Source organism: Kogia breviceps, chromosome 10 (genome assembly GCF_026419965.1).
Source record: "Kogia breviceps isolate mKogBre1 chromosome 10, mKogBre1 haplotype 1, whole genome shotgun sequence".
NCBI classification, from domain to species: domain Eukaryota; kingdom Metazoa; phylum Chordata; class Mammalia; order Artiodactyla; family Physeteridae; genus Kogia; species Kogia breviceps.
Window position 1 is genome coordinate 87,394,886 of NC_081319.1, and position 14,898 is coordinate 87,409,783.

General features: G+C 40.1%; 1 protein-coding gene across 9 annotated transcripts in view; it reads right to left on the reverse strand.

Annotated features, from left to right (window-relative positions):
* Positions 1-14,898, reverse strand: part of CARMIL1 (capping protein regulator and myosin 1 linker 1) — a 326,341-nt gene that overhangs the window by 141,402 nt on the left and 170,041 nt on the right. For all 9 annotated transcript variants that reach the window (XM_067006576.1, XM_067006574.1, XM_067006577.1 and 6 more), the window contains 3 exons: positions 12,523-12,598; positions 6,767-6,855; positions 5,237-5,331 (listed from right to left, as the gene is read on the reverse strand). In XM_067006576.1, the coding sequence (XP_066862677.1) occupies positions 5,237-5,331; positions 6,767-6,855; positions 12,523-12,598 (260 nt within the window). The remainder of the gene's footprint in view (positions 1-5,236; positions 5,332-6,766; positions 6,856-12,522; positions 12,599-14,898) is intronic.

A 14,898-nucleotide genomic window follows, 5' to 3' on the forward strand; every position in this document is an offset into this window, starting at 1 on the left:
TTTGTGCCATTTAACTTCACAAGACTATTTTATGAATCAAATATGGTAGTAAAAGTTAACACTTACTGAGTGCATAGTATGTGACAGGCGATTCTTATGGCTTTTATGTGTATTATCTCACTTAATCCTTAGAACACCGTTATGTAGGAGGTGCTATTATTATTTTAGAGATGGGGAATCTGAGGCATAGAGAAGTTAGGTAACTAGTCAAAGGAAACTCAGATGTAAAGTAGAGAAGCCCACATTTGAACCTATGTATTTTGACTCCAAAATCCACTGGTATACACTGAGATATGAAAGATCTACAGCACCCCAAAATGTAAGGGACAATTCTAGAATCTATTTATCTTGTCTCATCCAGAAAATCAAATCAGAGCCACCACTAGATGGTTGGAGGGAAAAAAAATAATATTTGGGTGCTTCAGGTCAACATTTCCAAAAGAAAAACACTCCAAGACAGGAATCTAAATCATCTTTAAACAAAATAATCCAATTTAGAACAAAGTGATGGGAGGAAATAAGGACAGACATTCCTGATGAGGCTAAGATCATAAAATCTAGGATAACTGGGAAGGGTAACTAGGGAGAACAGAACACAGAGCTTGTGACATTTAGGGAAGGAAAGTGTGTGAAATGAGCAGAGAGAAGAGTTGCATTCCCCAGAAACACTCAACTTTGATCCAAAAAGTCATCATATCCAAAGGATTAGTCACGAGGTGATGACTGAAACACCCTGGTTCAGATACTAGGTCAGCCCAGAGGACTCACCACAGAACTAGTTAATGAAGTTCAGCTAGAACAGGGAGTTCCAAGCCTTTTCGACCGTGACCCACATAAAGAAAGAGATGTGTCATCATGATGCAGGAACCTCATACCAAAATAAACACATACACATGTAACAGAAAACTAAAATCCAAGTTTTCCTGAACAATGCATTCTGATATTTTCTACTCTATTTCTTCTTCTTTTTTTAAAAATGCTTACCAGGTCTTGACCTACAATCTGAAAACACACTGGGCTAGACTAAGGCCAAGAGCAAGCTGGGGAGCAGGACCGGCCCCACCAACAGGATAAGAGGAGCTCGTGCATGTGTGTGGTCCATTCACTGCCCTGTGGGGCTCTCGCAGAGCGGAAGGGGGCATCCAGCGTTGGAAACGTTGCCCATACACACTACACCCCTCCTACTAAATCATACTTCAACCTCCTTCACCCCAAGCACCTTAACAACAGAAGGCTGCCTGTCCTCTGCGCATGAGGCTGACAGGGAAGCTGAGCTGTAAATATCGGGGCTTTGCTGCATCAACTTTCATATCACAAAGCTAGGAGCCAAACTTCCTCTCTAAAGTTTCCAAATAAGTCCCTGAAAGGATGGCTCAGGTACAAAATCAAATTCCACTTGGTGCTTAAATTCCTCCAGAATTCTAGGCTGCCAAACTGCCTTGTGTTTCTTTGCAATTCCTTGTAAATAATCTTCCTGGGCTCCGTCTCTCTTTATAGACTAAACAATTCAATTGCAAACTCCTCCCCCACGCTTTTTTATTGTTTTCCATTGAAAAGCTCAGAAAAAAAGTCATGAAAATTTTTCCCTATTTTGAAGTTTCTATACATATTCTACACTCAGTTGGATTTCTTGTGGACTTTCCATCCAGGAGCAGAAAAGCTACCAATCTCTTTCAGATATTTAGCCTGGATGAAAAAAATAGCCTGTAAAGAATTTGTGTTCAGGAGGGTCAGTCCCAAGAGTGAAAAAAGGTGGGGAATACAGGTGCTGGCAATTGTCCCAGAGCACCGGCAAACACAGCAACGAATGAATTAGAGGGGGCAGAAACGTGTCAGGAGTGTCAAAACTTGAATGTAAGTGAGCAGAAAACACCCGGAAGAGTCAGTATCTACACATCAAGCTGTGCAAAACATCCTTGGAAGGATTCATGGTTCTAACACCTGGGAACAGACTGCAGGTAGGTGAAAAGATGCACAAAATCAGGTCACACAGGTAGGAAAGTGGAGGAGAGAGGCAGGGAGATGTCATCTCTGAATGCATGTTCTGACTCTGTACAAAAGAAATCTCTATAAACTTCACCATGGTTTTCAACTGCAATTTAAAAACCACAAGAGGGAATTCAATTAAATGAAATCAAATTCAATTTAAAGAAAATATTTATTGATTACGTACAAGGTCTTAGGCTAGAGGTAGTGTGTCTTAGAAGGTCAGGAGACAATGACAGACAGAAGTCGGGAAGAGAACTAAGCTGGTGGAGAAACATCCACATCTAATTACAATGCGGCAGAATGAAGGAAGCACTGTTGCGGGAGTTTAAACCGAAGGAGAGGGTCCAGTAGGTAAGGCTGTCCAGTAGGGCTGCACCTCAGGGCACATGATGCACGTGACAAGAAAGATGAAGGGCCTCAGACTCATTACGCCCCTCACTGCCTCCCAAACCCAAACAATAACAAGAGGTCTTTGGGGTCTGGCTTCTGGCCCAAAGAGGTCTTTGGGGTCTGGCTTCTTTAACTGAGCATAACGTTTTGGGGGCTTCAACCGTGTCTTAGGCAGGATCTGTGCCACGTTCTCTCGTGCTACTGAGTAGTGTTCCACAGTACAGACACAACCATATTTTGTTTATCCCCTCACCAGTAATGGGCGTTTGGGTTTCCACTTTGGGGCGATCATGAATAACACTGCTATCAACATTCATTCACGAGTCTTCTTGTGGACACAGGTTTCATTTCTCTCGGGTAACACCTAGAAATGGACTTGCTGGGTCATCAAGCAAATTTGTGTTGAACTTTTGAAGCAACTGGTTAACCAGTATCCAAAGAGGCTGCCCCATTTTACACTGCTGCCAGTAATGCATGAGTTCCCATTTCCCACATCCTCTCCAACACTTACGTTGATTATAGGCAAACTATTGGCTCTGAAGTGGTATCTCAATGTGGTTTGAATTTGTGTTTGCCTGATGACTAAGGAGTGTCCCTTACTGCACTCTGGATTTCACATCCTTAGCAACTGGCATTGAACAACTACTGATTTTGTCCTGTGAGTAGATAAAAATGTTTGAGTCCCTTCCATCTTAAAAACAAAAGCCAAACAGCCCTCATGTCTATAGAAGGTGATTTATATGGTTTCCACTTTATTACAGTCACCTCTTTGTAGCATTCGAGTAATAGAATAGTTGTTTTTCTTAAAGAAAAGACTAAACCCCAGAGAAACTCCTGTTGCAGGGTTATGGATCCATTATTTTCAGCTTTGCCCTATATATCTATGAGAGTGTCTTTCATGTGAACTCATTTTCCAATTCAGTCTCAACCTTCCTTTAGGTTCACTACTTCAGATGCTGGGAAGTTCCTCTTCGAATGTTTGTTTGGATACCACATGGGTATCTTTTTCAATGAAGAACAATGTCAATATCAGGAATAAAAAAGCAGAATTGAATGTCTATATCAGTATCTTCAGCTCAGTTTAATAGTTAATCCTCATCAAATATATAACATCACAAGATGAAAGGCCCTTATTCAACAATGCTGGAAAACATCTGCAACAGATAATGAAAATGAAGTAGTCCCTCTCGAGATAAAGCTACTTCATCGTAAACCTCATCCATCAATGTTCCCCTACTGCGAATTCAAACTCTCAAGTTTCACTTTCTAGACCTACTGACTCTTCCCTCTACTCACACAAACACTTTTAATGAAAACTTCTTTTGCCTCATCATGAAATCTAGTCCTTCAACTTCTCTCTATTCTTACATTCAAATCTTGTTAAAAATTTTAAAACATTTGTGATGGTCACAATTGTAAGATGGTCCTCAAGATTCCTGCCCCCTGGTAAACGCACCCGCTATAATTTCTTCAAGTGTGTGGGCAGACCAATGAATATGCTGGGATAGTGAATGTGATTAGGTTACTAATCAGTCCACTCCAAGTTGATCAAAAGGGAGATCGTCTTGGGTGGGTCTGACTCAAACAGGTGAGTGGACTAAAAGAAAGTAGAGCATCAGAGAGATGTGCTTCTGCTGGCCTGGAACGCGAGGCAGACAAGCATGTTGTGAGAGGAGGGGACTACATGGCAAGGACCTGAACACAGCCTCCAGGTGCCGGGAGTGGTCCCTGGCAAGCAGCGAGCAAGAAAATAATGACCTAGTCCTACAGCCTCAGGAAACTGATTCTGCCAACAACCAGTGAGCTTGAGGAAGACCCCAGGTCACAGATAAGTTCACAGCCCCAGCTAACAGCTTGATGTATGCCTCATGACACTGAGAACCCACCTAACCTCTACCCAGACTTCTGACCCCAAAACACTGTGTCATAATAAATCTGTGTCACCTTAAGCTGCCACGCTTGTGGTAATTTGTTACCCAGCAATAAAAAACCAATACAGTAGTTTAAAAATAATATCCTCTTTCCGAGAAAGACAAATGCCATATCACTTATATGCAGAATCTAAAATATGACACAAATGAACATATCTACAAAACAGAAACAGACTCACAGACATAGAGAACAGACATGTGGATGCCAAGGGGGAGGGGAGGTGGGGGAGAGATGGACTGGGAGTCTGGGGTTAGTAGATGCAAACTATTTTGTTTGGAATGGATAGACAACATGGTCCTACTGTATAGCACAGGGAACTATATTCAGTATCCTGGGATAAACCATAATGGAAAAGAATATAAAAGAGAATGTAGGGCTTCCCTGGTGGCGCAGTGGTTGGGAGTCCGCCTGCCGATGCAGGGGACGCGGGTTCGTGCCCCGGTCTGGGAGAATCCCGCGTGCCATGGAGCGGCTGGGCCCATGAGCCATGGCCGCTGGGCCTGTGCGTCCGGAGCCTGTGCTCCTCAACGAGAGAGGCCACAGCGGTGAGAGGCCCACGTACAGCAAAAAAAAAAAAAAAAAAAAAAAAAGAATGTATATATGTGTATAACTGAGTCACTTGGTTGTACAGCAGAAATTAACACAACATTGTAAATCAACTAGACTTCAATAAAAATAATAAATAAAAATAATATCCTCCTTTCCATCTGTGTCACTTCAAGAATAGTTTATCAGCTGATAAAACTGTAGCATGAGTATTTTCACAAAAGGGTGCAAAGAATTAGAAGCCAACAAGGGCATCAGCAGCATTTATAACATAATTACAACTAAGCTTGACACTCTTCTTCAGGCAGGCAGGGCTTAATTAAAACTCCCTAATCCTCTTACAGTTCTGGCATCAATGGTCACGTCAATGTTACGGTACCTCGATCCTCCAGTGGGTTGCCAGCAAGGTTGATCGTATGGAGTCCTGAGTTGGGATTATGTGCTAGAGCACTGGCCAGTTTTTGTGCAAAATCTCTGCAAGTAAACAAAACAGTCAGATGAAATAACACAAAGTGTAAAACTGATCAAATAAAAAATTTAAAGCTAGAATAGCTAGGGTGAAATCCAAAAAGAGAAAAGCATTCTTTACAATATTAACCTATATATCATATATTTGTTAAGAACCAATCTATTTACACTAGGTTCATATCCTCATTAGAGAGTCTGTAAAGCCATAGCTAGAATATGGTTCATCTTGATCAGTCAAAACTTCATTCAAAAGAAAAAAGAAAATATATAATTGCCCCTTTAAAGACACACTGCAGGATGCTATTAGTAGTACTATTTGGCTCCTTCATGACTTAAAAAACAAATCCTGAACTGAACCTCCTTTTCATGAAAAGTACAGTAGGTTATTCACTATATCAGTTCTAATTTCATGCAATAATCATGAATGCAAAACTGACTGCCCTAATCATTGAATTTAAAGGCTACAGTTGCTAGCACTATATTTTAACAAAAGTCAAAAATCACTATTTCAGGTGTGTTTAACGTAAAATAACGCACTAAGTGCTATGACTATGAAACTGTCAACCCAGCTTCCCTGGTGGCGCAGTGGTTGGGTGTCCGCCTGCCGATGCGGGGGACACGGGTTCGTGCCCCGGTCCAGGAAGATGCCACATGCAGCGGAGCGGCTGGGCCCGTGAGCCATGGCCACTGAGCCTGCGCGTCCGGAGCCTGTGCTCCGCAACGGGAGAGGCCACAACAGTGAGAGGCCCGGGTACCGCAAAAAAAAAAAAAAAAAAAAAAAAAAAAAAAGACTGTCAACCCTCCTCACGTAGTAGCAGTAAAGTCTTTACTCCAGCAGATTCAAACTTGCCTGCCCCTGGTAAGGCTTGGGTATTGGTTACTGAACCACTAGATGAAGATTATTTAAGTATGAATCTGAAAAGGGAGAGAAATGGCTAAAACAGCTCAAAACAAAGCAGTAACATCCTATGAAATGGGTTATTACTATGACTACCATTAATGATACTAGTAAAAGCTAACACATGGCATCTATAATACGAAAGATACTTTTCTAAACATCCCATGTATTAATTCATTATCCTTACTACCATAGTCTATAAAGTAGGCATTATTATTATCTCCACCTTAAAGATGAAGAGACTGAGGCACAGAGAACTGAAACAATTTTCCCAAAGCCATCAGGCATCTGGCTCAAGGGTCCATGCTCTTAACCACTATACTTATGTACCCTCAAAACTACTGTGTGACACAACCGCAAAAGGTGTTAGAAAATCCTTGACCTTCATGATAATGAAGGGGATCACGGACTTTTTTTAAGAAGGGAATACACTATACTCTATACGTGAGTAGCCTAACTTTTTTCTCAAAACTATATATTAATTTTAGAGGAAATGGCAAAATGTTTTAAAGCAACACATTCATGTATTCAGGAAATACTCACGTTCTAAGTCCAGCGTTTTCCAACACCAGTTCTTCCAGTCGATTGGACCTACTCACCACCCTCAAGATCTGTTCGCAGACATCAGTGGACTATAACAGAAAATATTCTTTGACCATGTCATAAGTCTAAAAATAATCTCACTTCACTGTCATAAATCTATGCAGATGCAAAGTTTTAGTTAAATAAATCATGCATTCAACAAACTATGACTCAACATCTACTACCGCACACCCTCATGATGAAGGTCCTGGGAATACAACGTAGAGGACAAAGTCTCTGCCTTCAAGAGTGTACCCTCCGGAAGGCAATCAGACAAGAAGGAAATAAACAATTACAATAGAAAAATAGAAATATAGAAATAGAAAAATAGAAAGGCCATTTTTGGTAGTGCTATGGGCATACAGAGGCATATCTCACCCAATCCTGGGAAAACCAAAAGGAATTTCCAAGAAAGTGATATCCAAAATAACGAACTAAAGACTGAGTGGTAGCAACAGTGGTGATGAGGAGGAGGAGGAGGCTCTCTTTACTGAGCTAAGCCCTTTACGTGTATTTCATTATAAAACTGTTAATTAAGTATTCTTATTCCCTTTTTGTAATTAAGAAAATTAAAGATGTCATGTACTTTAAAAGGGAGGCTGAATAACCACTTGATAATCGTTAGGTATTACGATGTTCCTATTAGTAATCTCTAAACTAGGGTAAGGTAATAAGAAAGACTTCAGTAATTAATGGTCTCATGTTAATAAACCTCATGTTTACAAAAATTATGTAGTTGTAAACTTACATCTGTCACAATATTTTAAATTCTCATGATATAATGTTAAACGAAAATGCATAATTAAAATAAAATGTTTAATAAAGATTACAACAATTGAAATAGGTAAGGTATGTAGCAAAGGTCTTGAGGGGACTGTGAAAAATGAAGAGTTGTGCTCTGGTAGAATTGTGCATAATTTTTTCTTTTAAATTTTTATTTATTCATGTTTTATATTTACTTATATCCTGCCTTATTCCAAAAGTTAAGGTGGCTCCTGACCTTAAAATTATTTGGACATTAAAAAGTGATATTTAAATGTCATTATAATCTAGGGTCTATTTAAATCCTTTATATTATTTTTAAAAGAGACAGAGAAAGAAATCATTTTCTGTGTCATGCATACAAATGTCAAAGCAGTTTCTTTTCTTAAAATACCACATAAAAATATTATAGTTCTTTGATTTATCAGTTCATAAATACCCAACTGGATTAACTATTATGGGAACAGTATAAAATATAGCAAAAGTTCTCCAGTCAAGTAGCCTTTAGAAAAACTGACTTGGAAAAACCACCAAGTCACCCAGCATTTAAGGCTGTTATAATTCTTCTGTGCTGCTTGATCCCATTGGGTCTATGACGTTGCTTTCACACTATTCCTGGGCTTCTAATGTGTCCCACAGATTGATGAGGGGAGAGGAAAATTAATTCCAAGTGACCCAATGCCTGCAATTTATATTATGCTGACAGTGGTGATTTTCAAAATGGTGACCCCCTTATCAGTATAATTCTTGGCCTTACAATATAAAACCAGAGGAACTGATCTTATTCTGTGTCGTCATGATAAAAAGTGATTACTGGGTTTCCCTGGTGGCGCAGTGGTTGAGAGTCCACCTGCCGATGCAGGGGACGCAGATTCATGCCCCCGTCCGGGAAGATCCCACATGCCGCAGAGCAGCTGGGCCCGCGAGCCGTGGCCGCTGGGCCTGCACGTCCGGAGCCTGTGCTCCGCAACGGGAGAGGCCACAACAGTGAGAGGCCCGTGTACCATTAAAAAAAAAAAGCGATTACTCAGACATGTTTTTGCGAAGATTATTCCAATTTCCAGAAACAATCCATGGTATCATTACTGTTCCAGGGCTACCTCAGAGCATCCAGAAAAGTAATTTACCAAAGCCAGGATGTGAAGCAGGGCTTTCATTTACGCATTGGGCATAGTTACTGTAATAAGTGTTTTTTTTAATGTAAAAAGTGTGTCCAACTTTTCTTTAAGATGCTAGTAGGGGAGAGGTGTAATAAGTCATTCATGATTACATTAATTTTGCTACTTTTTATTAAGTGCCAACTACATGAAAAGCATTATTTGCTACACCAAAGAATATAAAGTGATGGACATTTTAAAGAGATACACATACAAACCTAGATAACAAGTAAATGTTACCATTATGTTGTCTTCCCCAAATGTCTACTTCATGTTCAGCACTACATATACAGATTTAGGGAAAATGTTTTTTAACAAATTAATACAATGACTCTCTAAGAGCTTGTATTTATTTAAAAATCAAATGTAGGACTTCCCTGGTGGTGCAGTGGTTAAGAATCTGCTTGCCAATGCAGGGGACACGGGTTCAAGCCCTGGTCCAGGAAGATCCCCCATGCTGCAAAGCAACTAAGCCCGTGTGCCACAACTACTAAGCCTGAGCTCTAGAGTCCGTGAGCCACAACTACCGAGCCCGCACACCACAACTACTGAAGCCTGCATGCCTAGAGCCATGCTGTGCAACAAGAGAACAATGAGAAGCCCGCGCACCACAACTAAGAGTAGCCCTGTTCGCCTCAAATAGACATAGCCCGCACGCAGCAACGAAGACCCAACATAGCCAAAAAAATAAAAATAAATAAAATAAATTTTTTAAAAAAGAAAATCAACTTTTAAAAAAAATTTAAAAATAAAAATAAAATGTACAGTATAAGAACTAGAAGAATCACTATAAAATAAGAAATCAACTAATCCAAAATAAAACAAATATGAAAATTTGGAACTAAGAGGAACCACGTGCATTATCCAGCCCAACCATATCATTTTTAAACGATTTTAAAAGACCCAATGATGCTCACTGAGTTGCCTAAATTCTAAAACAAAGAGCGCTGAGCAAGACCTCAATTCTACTGCTAATTTAATGAGTCCAGAATCTTGGTCCTAATTGCATATTCAGCATATCTTCAAAAAAAAATCCCTCTATCCCTCCATTTAAATTTAGGATACTGACTGCTAACTGGCTTCATAAGATCAGCATAAAGCATATGTCATATTTTTCCTGTGGTACCTTAAGCTCAGGAGACTTCTACTGAGCAAGCAGCAATCTTAACAACCCAGAGAATTAACAACCCAGAGAATTCATATAACTTGAGAGAAGGTTACTTCTTTTTACACTTCGTGTTTTAAAAAATTCACAGAGGGTGTAATGCCTTCCTTTGCCTCAAATAAACCAGGTGTTAGAAAATGTTCTGAGATTGTATACTGTAGAGCCATCAAAGGGGAAAGTATCATTTCTTTTCTTTTTTCTTCTTTTTTTTTTTTTTTTTAAATTTCTCATTTTGGCTGTGTTGGGTCTTCATTGTTGCATGCGGGCTTCCTCTAGTTGCAGCGAGCAGGGGCTACTCTTCGTTGGGGTGCACCGGCTTCTTATTGCGATGGCTTCTCTTGTTGCGGAGCACGGGCTCTAGGCGCACGGGCTTCAGTAGTTGTAGCACACAGGCTCAATAGTTGTGGCTCATGGCTCTAGAGCGCAGGCTCAGTAGTTGTGGCACACGGGCTTAGTTGCTCTGCGGCATGTGGGATCTTCCCGGACCAGGGCTCGAACCCGTGTGCCCTGCATGGGCAGGTGGATTCTTAACCACTGCGCCACCAGGGAAGTCCCTATCACTTCTTTTTAACTTTGAGTAACAAACATGGAAGAATTGCTAGTATTCTTTTTGCAAACTTGCAGAGAGATAGCCCAAAGACCATTTTTCATTTTTAAATACCAAATATTAAACTATGCACATTTGCATTTTTATGTTTAAATCTCAATTAATAGATAAGCAGTGAGGGCAATCCTCAAATCCTGTCACTCCACTTCCTGCCATCCCGGGACACCCAAGAAAGCATATGGACACTGACATGCTTTGTCTGGCCAAGACTGAAATAATTAGGTACGTGTTTTCTTCCCTAAACATCTAAGGCAGTTAAAAGGAGATGCTGGCTGGGAGGAATAATGACAGAATGGCAGCATCGGTGGCCCGGTACTAGTGATTTGGGACAATTTCCAAAAGTGGGATATCCACAACTTCCTCATAGCTCTCTTATGCCCCATTTTGAAAATCATGGGCTTAGGTGAATGTCTGAATGAACCAGGAAAACTGACTTGGTAGCAAAGCATTGTTTTCTCTGATCCCACAACCCCTGGGCTAATCTACTTCTCATTCCTCAAAACGGCTCCCCTCGCGCACCTGGAATCTCTGCTGGTTCAGTCCTGCAAATGGTGCCCATCCCTGCAAACAGCAAGGAGAGGCTTCTGTTCCCAGGTCTCCCATCACGGCTGTCTGTTTGTTCCCTGGGAGGTCACCATCCGTACCTCAATCATCACTGACCTCAGATACCACCACCACCCCCGGCCATGTAGCTGATACAGTTTCCATAATTCATGCTCCCCCATTTGTTCATTTCTCAGCCTCTTTGCTAATCTGATTGTGACATGCCTGTAATACGTTAGGCATTGTTAGAATTTCTCTACACATTATTTACTCATCTCAGTAACCTGCAAAACAGTTATATTGCTATGTCCATTCATTCATTCAACAAACTCATTTGCCATCTATTTATTAAACCAATTTTTACTGTGTAGCTATTGAGCCACGGATTCTGATAAGACATGAGCTCCAACTAGCTCACAATAATAGGGACGCAGGAAACAGAGGCCCTGGAAGGTCAAGTAATGTATCTAAGGTCACACAGCCTTGTAATAAGAGTCAGAATCTGAAACCCAGATTTCTGGGTTTCCAAGCTCACACTCTTTTTGTCTACCACACTGGCTCTTAATAATCCCCAAATGAGATCTGCCCATGCTCATACCTATAACGCCTTAAGCCACTCGCATGCCAGGCAAGTTCAGAGAACCAACAGTCTGGCCGCCAGCAAATCTCAACCCTCCACTTTCAACAGATCCATGTCTCAATCCAAATCCTAATCTCTTCACTTTTAAAATCTTAAACCCTCAGTTTCTATGACCTCTGAAAGTTGGAGGCTTGACTGTAAGAGTCTCCAATAAAACAACATCTAAATTATCTTCTGTGCTAAAATGAAGCAGCAGAAAGCTAACTCATGGACAAGCAACTGTGCATATGGCTGCTTTGAATTTGCAAACAAAACCAAACAAAACAACAACAACCCAACAGAGCATCTTATTTCCAATAGTAAAACAGACCAAAACTTAGGCTCCCCCATGCCTTAATGAAAACTAACAGATTTCACCTTGATTTCCTTTTCTTACATAGAAACCTGCCCAAAAACTCATCTAGAAAATTAATGTTAACTATCTTAATTCAACCAGACCAACTCTACCTTAGTAATATTTTCCTAAATTCTCAGGAAGGGAAGCTTTGTGGAGATGGAATGCAAGACAGGAACATAAAACTTGCTAACTGCAGCTGTGCAAATGTAACTTTAATAGTCTTTGCCAACAGAATGAGTGTGTACTGAAGGCTCCACTAAATGTGTCTTTCTGTTCATCATCTAAAATTGCCTAAAGCAGCTGAAAACATGAGGAAGTACTTCTCTGAAGCATCTCACATTACAAACTTTATAAAATGTTCTGCAGATCATTTATAAGAAAATATAACATGTATGCAGCTCACCAGCGTGGTAGAAAAACAAATGTGTGTTGTGTTTTTATATAATTATTATAATTATCAGGTTTTTGAAATTCAGCAAAGCTAAGCAACATCTTCAATTACTTACCAGTTTTAGATCCTTAGAGGACAGCTTAGTGAACCACTGATTGTACTCCAGAGCAGCAATGATAGGTATTAGGTCCCTAGAAGCAGAAATAACAAAATATATGAAAGCGCCCTTACAGTAGCCATATTGGCGCTTGACTTTTTAATCTATGACATCCCAGTTTACCTGTTAATTTCTATTATTTATAAGCACAACATTCAGCTATATCTATTTTGACCCCCAGACAACAATTAAATTCTCTAGGACAGATCTTCAGGATGATGTAAGCAGAATTCCTACAAGTTGAAGGTAAATTACCTCTAGGGACTCTGATTCCTATTTCCAAAGAAAAAGAGGTTGGTAGCAGTGTTTGTTTGAAGAACCTCCTTACTCTAAGAGAAATCATATGTCTGATTCCATACTAACAGGTCCTATTTCTTTAGACTGCTCCTTCATAAGTTCTTTCCCCATCAAGTATATCATATGCTCCCTAGCTAGAGGAGTTTATATGGCAAGCAAGGACAGTATCTAGCCTGATAATAAGTGACATCAGATGGGATCCCCAATGCTTATTGGCAAGCATCCCACAACCGTATGGTACCTTGCTTGCAGTTCTTAGTACTGATTATACACATGAGACAGCCCAGGTGTTTTTTTTGTCTTATGCTTCATACAAGTTCTTCAGCCATAGAGTGAAGCTATTTGTATCAGAGATCTGCCACCACACTACTTTTCCAGCCCCTAACTCATGCTCAAGCCAAAAAGCAGACAATTCACTACTCACCAAACACATGCAATTTCACAATCAGAGTTATCTTTTACTAGGAGGGAAGAAGGGTGGGGGGAAGGAATAGTTAGGGAGTTTGGGACTGACATGTACACACTGCTATATTTAAAATGGATATAAACAAGGGCCTACTGTAGAGCCCAGGGAACTCTGCTCAGTATCATGCAACAACCTAAATGGGAAAATGTATAACTGAACCACTTTGCTGTACACCTGAAACTATCACAGCATTGTTAATCAACTACACTCCAGTATAAAATTAAAAGTTAAAAAAAATTAAAAATTAAAAAAAGCTGTGTTCAGCTATGAAAATCCATGTATCTTTCAACGTCTATATCATAATCCTCTCCTCTATAAGTTCCCCCAAGTCACCTCAACCAGCACAATATTTACACCTCTACTTAGCATTTATTTTATTCTGTCTTATAGTATAATTTGATGCTTAAACATCTATTCCTTATCACCCCAGGTTGTTAAGTTCTTTGAAAACAACTTCCCTGTCTATTTCAGTTTTGTAGCTTCAGGGAGGCCATATCAGTTTTACCCTCAGGGCATGACAAGCAGCCAATGAACAAATTTTTACTGAAATAGAAACGAAAGATAGAAGTGGAAAGAGAACTGAAAATCACTATTATTTCAAGCTTCAAGGTACGAGGCCCCATGCTAGGCACTTTACATTTAAATCTCAAACAACAGCTCATTTAAATCTCAAAACAACACTAGGAGGTATTATTGTTTACATTTTACAGATGAAGAAATAGATGCTCAGAGAAATATAGTGAAACTAGGCCAAAGGGACAGTCGAAACCCAGCCTCTGAAGCACGTGTGTGTAGTTTCATCACATCTGCCTTAAAAAGGGAAATGAGCATCCACAGGTGTTAGAGAAAACGCCAAGGAATTAGTCTTAGTCAAGTGGTTCCACGTGCCATCTTTTCCACCAAAAAGCCTCTTTATTAACTTTGCTAAGTTTTAGATTTAAAAAAAAGGAGTTTCAGATTAAAAAACAAAAACAATTCTTCCCATAGTTGTTTTAGGGTCTCCACTCTCTCATCTCTCTCCACCGACCAAGGGCTCAGAACAAGTCCCAGCATTTCTCCCTGACGTCTAATGACAGTTGCAGCTTCTCTGGGAGTGAATTCCACCTTACAATGCAGGGCCCCCCAAGCCCACGGTATCTGAGAGTCCTCACCTGTACTTCCCCATTCAGGAACTATGGCAAATCATTCTCATCCCATCTCCTTTTGTGGATTTAATGTCAAGTAGTGACTACACTTCAGAACCTCTTTATTGTGTATTTCGTTCTGTCACGTGATATGACTTGAAGTACAGCTGGCTTTTGTCATAATGAATTCATTTCCAGGAGTGGAAGGGCACATCATTAACAGAACCAGGTTTCACGTTAATGCAGTGGGTAGGACAGCACCATCTCTATATATGACATGCAAAAACCTTGAAAATAATATTCTGGCACACTAAAAGTCAAACCTAACACTTAATGACACCAGAAATGTTTGGAGTACAATATTAAATCTTAAAAGTATACAGCGTTACAGGTGCATACTTGTGTGATCAGAGCCAATGAGTGTTATTAGTAAAAACTACATATAAA